We start from the raw sequence: 3,983 nt of genomic DNA, 5'->3' as shown, positions 1-3,983 counted from the left end.
TATTTAGTACTGGGTCTATAGGGTCTCATTACACAGACCAGACTTGTAGTGATCCTCCTGTTTTCAGCCTCTCAAGCACTGGGATTATAGGCACGTGCCACCTAGTCCAGTCTCAGTCACCATCTCAGTGTGCTACGTGAGCAGGGCTGGCATGGCACGCTGGGGATTAGCCCTGGTCCCTGGATGCTCCTTGTGCCTAAGCAGGCATTTTAATACACTAAGCCCTTAAGCACAATTCTAAAAAGAACAAAGAAATCTGAATTTTAGAAGAGGGTGGGACTTCCTAGTAACTTTTTTTTTTTTTCCTCTCGGAACCAGGGATTGAACTCAGGCCCTTGCACTTGCCAGGCAAGCACTTTTTCTACTGAGCCATCTCCCTGGCCCCCCTAGTAACTTTCTCATGCATAGGAGAGAAGAACGTGGAGAGGCCTTGGGAATCTGAAACAGTATAGGAAGCAGGAAATGTTCTAATGGGCCCACAGAGCAGGAGCCTGAGTGGGCAGCAAAATGGAGGAGGAGGAAGAGAGGAGGAGGACCACCCAGGGCTGTAGACTAGGCATTGAGTGTTAAAGACAGTTAAGATTGCTAGCTTCCCCCAAGAACTAAGGAAAATACTCTTCTGGGTGTACTTCCTTGGAACATAGAGGCAAAACCAATACCAGTCACTCAACATTCTCTCCTCACAGCAGGGGGCTGGCTGATTCCTGGAACCGGCTCGCTGTGCCCACCCACCAGCCCCCATCCTCAGTTTGGAGGAGCGCTCTCTCTGCCCTCCACTCACGGCTGTGAAAGGTACCCTACCCTGAGGAGCCACCGAGCAGCGCCCTACCCTAACCCCTACACTCACCGGAACAACTCTCCAAGTAGGTCAAAGCTTAAGTCCTCTGGGCCTGGTGGGTGGCTGGAAGCCCCCTCCCCAAAGGCATTCTGTAGGGGTCCAGAAGAAGAAAGGAAGACCCCCTTCTGGAAAATAGTTCTATGGCCCCAGCTAGATGTGTGTCTCCTGTTCACACCCCTGCTGGGTCCACCTCAGAGGTCTGAGTGGGGCTTGTTGGGTCCATGGTGCCTCTGAGTGATGCCTCACATTTTCCAAGTGACAGACCTGTGGTTATCCCTAAAGACTAGGTCAGTGTCCAGAGTGGAGACCAGGCCTGGGTACTTTGTACCCACCTCAGAGGTAGTGACTTTGGAGCAGGGGCACCAGTGTCACTGAGAGCCGGCTGGTCTCCTTCTGCTCCATACAGATGCCAGCTCAGAAGCCAGGTGGTGACAACTCTCCAGGTGGTCTGATGCCTCCTGCCACGTCCTGAGCCCTGGGCAGCCTGGGAAGCCCCCAGGCCTAATTTTTTTCTCGGACAGTCTGTTCCCAGACTACTTTTGTCTTCCCCAAAAAGAGGAAAATAGCTAAGGAACGCCATAAAACAATTAAGCAATTACAGCTGATTTGAAATGAAAGGAAATAGCCCTCGGGACTTGTTGAGCCAGGAGCTAGACTCTGAGGCTGGAAGATCATATTTTTAATTTGCCTGGAGTAATCGTTTCCATAGCCCATTTAACTTTTATGAAATAATCCTTGGAGACAAGGTGGATTAAAATGACATTTATTTATGTTTATAAAGGTAAATAATTTGGGCAGTGGATGTGGCTCACTTATAAGGGCTTGGGTTTCCAGCATGGAAAAAAAGCAAGATACAGAAGTCTTCATCCTCAAATAAGTGACTAGAATTCATTTTCTATGCAGTATCTACTGACATGCTGATAAAGGAAAAAGCTCGGGTTTATGGGATTATATTTTCAAATAAATACATTTGGTAGTAATCATGTTCATTGATGACCGGTGAAGCAGGCTGAAAGGCTGTTTTCTATGTTTAATATCCATGCACCATTTGTTTTCGGTGTTGGCTGTTTCAGTGAAGGTAGCATTTCAGTGTATTATGTTGCTCTTGGAAGACCCACCTAGTAACAGTGCCATAACACTCCTCAGCCTACTCAGACAGTTCGTCTTCATGCCTGCCTGTGCTGCAATCTCATGACAACTGGTCCAGTCTCGGGGTACCCAGCCACTCCAGCATGCTTCCCATGGGTCACAGCGCTAGCCCTTCCACTGGCTCGAGGTGTGTATGTATGCGAAGGGAGGTGCTCCCTTCGTGGCTGGATGCTGGTTCTGTCCCTGCTGCCTTTTTTCTTTGTTCTGCTTTCTTTCTTTCTTTCTTTTTTTTTTTTTTTTGGCAGTACTGGGGATTGAACTCATGACCTTTAACTTGCCAGGCAAGCACTTATTCTACTGAGCTATCTCCCCAGCCCACTCTTTGTTCTGCTTTGTACTTTGGGTGGTTGGATGGATTTGTTTGTTTCAGTACTGGGGATGGAACTCTGGGTCTTTGCACTAAGCCACATCCCTTAACCCTTTTTAAATTTTTTTTATTTTGGGACTGGTGACACTAAGTTGCTAAGTGGCCCAGGCTGTGCGTGAAATTGCAGTTCCTCAGCCTCAGCCTCCCAGCTGTGCACCACGACCTCTTGCTTGGGTTTTTGCTTATAGTTCTACCATCTGCTGGTTATATGCGGGGGCACCTGGCTCCATCACTGCTGAGTTCCTGCTTGAAAGCTATCCCTTGAGCTTGCCGTGAGGTGTGGAGGGGATTTGGCTTTTTCTGCCATAAAAAACCAGAGCCTCTTATTTATTGTACTGTGTGCTAGTTCTGTGATGGACATTGTCCCAACTTCTCCAAGCAGTATAATTTCTCTCAGAAGGTGTATGATGTGGTAATGCAGTCATGAAGAGCAGATTCGGAGCACTGCCTTTGCCCTGACTGCTGTTTTCTCTTCCAGCCAGTACCCCAGCCTGTGGTCTGTGAGCAATGGCACCATCACCCCTGGCTCCCAGGCAGCCGGGGTGTCCAACGGGCTGGGGCCCCAGTTCTTCCGAGGATCCCCTGCGCACTATGCATCCCTCTCTCATGCAGTCCCAGCGGCCTCGTCCTCAAGCTCTCCCTTGTATGAAGGGGCGGCCACTGTCACAGACATTCCTGACAGCCAGTACGATGCTGCGGCCCAAGGCCGCCTCATAGCCTCATGGACGCCTGTGTCACCGCCTTCCATGTGACCGAGCCCTTGTCTCGAGATGCAAGGACTTTTCCTTTGTGGTGACCAGTGTTGATGTGCCATACCTCTAAGGCACAGATGGAAGGCTCATGGGTCCAGGGAATGAAACCAGGAGATAAAGCCTGGTTGACTTCATGTTAAAGTAAGAGTAGTACATGCTTGGCTATTTTCTGAGTCCCAGCAGCCCAGCGTCCAAGAATCTGTGTATGGAAACAGTTGGCCCTATTCCCAAGATTCATAGACAAAAAGTGTGTGCCAAGGTTCCAGAGCTCCTCATGCAGGGTGTAGATGCTTTTGGCACACCAGAAGTTGTAATCTCCACTGGTCCTCCTTTAGTAAGACAGAAAGCACACTTTTAATTCCCCCTGTTGCTTAAGAGTAGTTAGAATTGAGCTGTTAAGAACCGAGTAACGTCATAGGGAAAACAGATTTTAGTTGAGCTGGTGATTTGAGCCCTGCCCACTAGAACAGGTTTATTTTAAGCATATTCAGCTGATCTTTTGTATTGTGAAACCAATTGGTTTATTTTTATTTGTGTGCTTTTTTTTTTTTTTTTTTTTTTTTTTTTTTTGACAAAATAGCCAAAGACAATCGGCAGAAAGTATTTTCTGCAAAATAAAGGCAATATTCAAAATCTGATTGTGGTGAGTTTATTCTTTGCTGTTTGTTATAGCTTTCTCATAATTAAGCATTTTGATCTGTTGGGAAGCTTAATGTTTATGTTTAATCTTACAGAACTGGAATTGAAATTTGAATATGCTTAGTGCTAATAGCCACAGAAATGGAAATGATAAATGATTTTCAGGAGGTTTAGATAACATAGACTCGTGGATGGATGTGGATAATGACAGGAAGTAAACATTCAGATGCCATAAAGA

The 3,983-nt window shown here is 47.0% G+C and overlaps 1 protein-coding gene across 2 annotated transcripts in view; it reads left to right on the top strand.

Annotated features, from left to right (window-relative positions):
* The window catches only part of Tbxt (T-box transcription factor T), a 6,745-nt gene extending 3,639 nt beyond the window's left edge, over nucleotides 1-3,106 (top strand). Inside the window, exons 6-8 of one of the 2 annotated variants that reach the window (XM_004646216.1) lie at nucleotides 690-863; nucleotides 1,985-2,114; nucleotides 2,833-3,106. In XM_004646216.1, the coding sequence (XP_004646273.1) occupies nucleotides 690-863; nucleotides 1,985-2,114; nucleotides 2,833-3,106 (578 nt within the window). The remainder of the gene's footprint in view (nucleotides 1-689; nucleotides 864-1,984; nucleotides 2,115-2,832) is intronic. The other variant, XM_004646217.1, reaches the window with a different exon arrangement.
* The last annotated feature ends 877 nt before the right edge of the window (nucleotides 3,107-3,983 follow it).

The sequence above is a fragment of the Octodon degus genome, unplaced genomic scaffold (genome assembly GCF_000260255.1).
Source record: "Octodon degus isolate 3935 unplaced genomic scaffold, OctDeg1.0 scaffold00261, whole genome shotgun sequence".
Lineage (NCBI taxonomy): Eukaryota > Metazoa > Chordata > Mammalia > Rodentia > Octodontidae > Octodon > Octodon degus.
The sequence above is the reverse complement of the archived record's forward strand: the minus strand, read 5'-3'. Positions and strand labels throughout refer to the sequence as shown.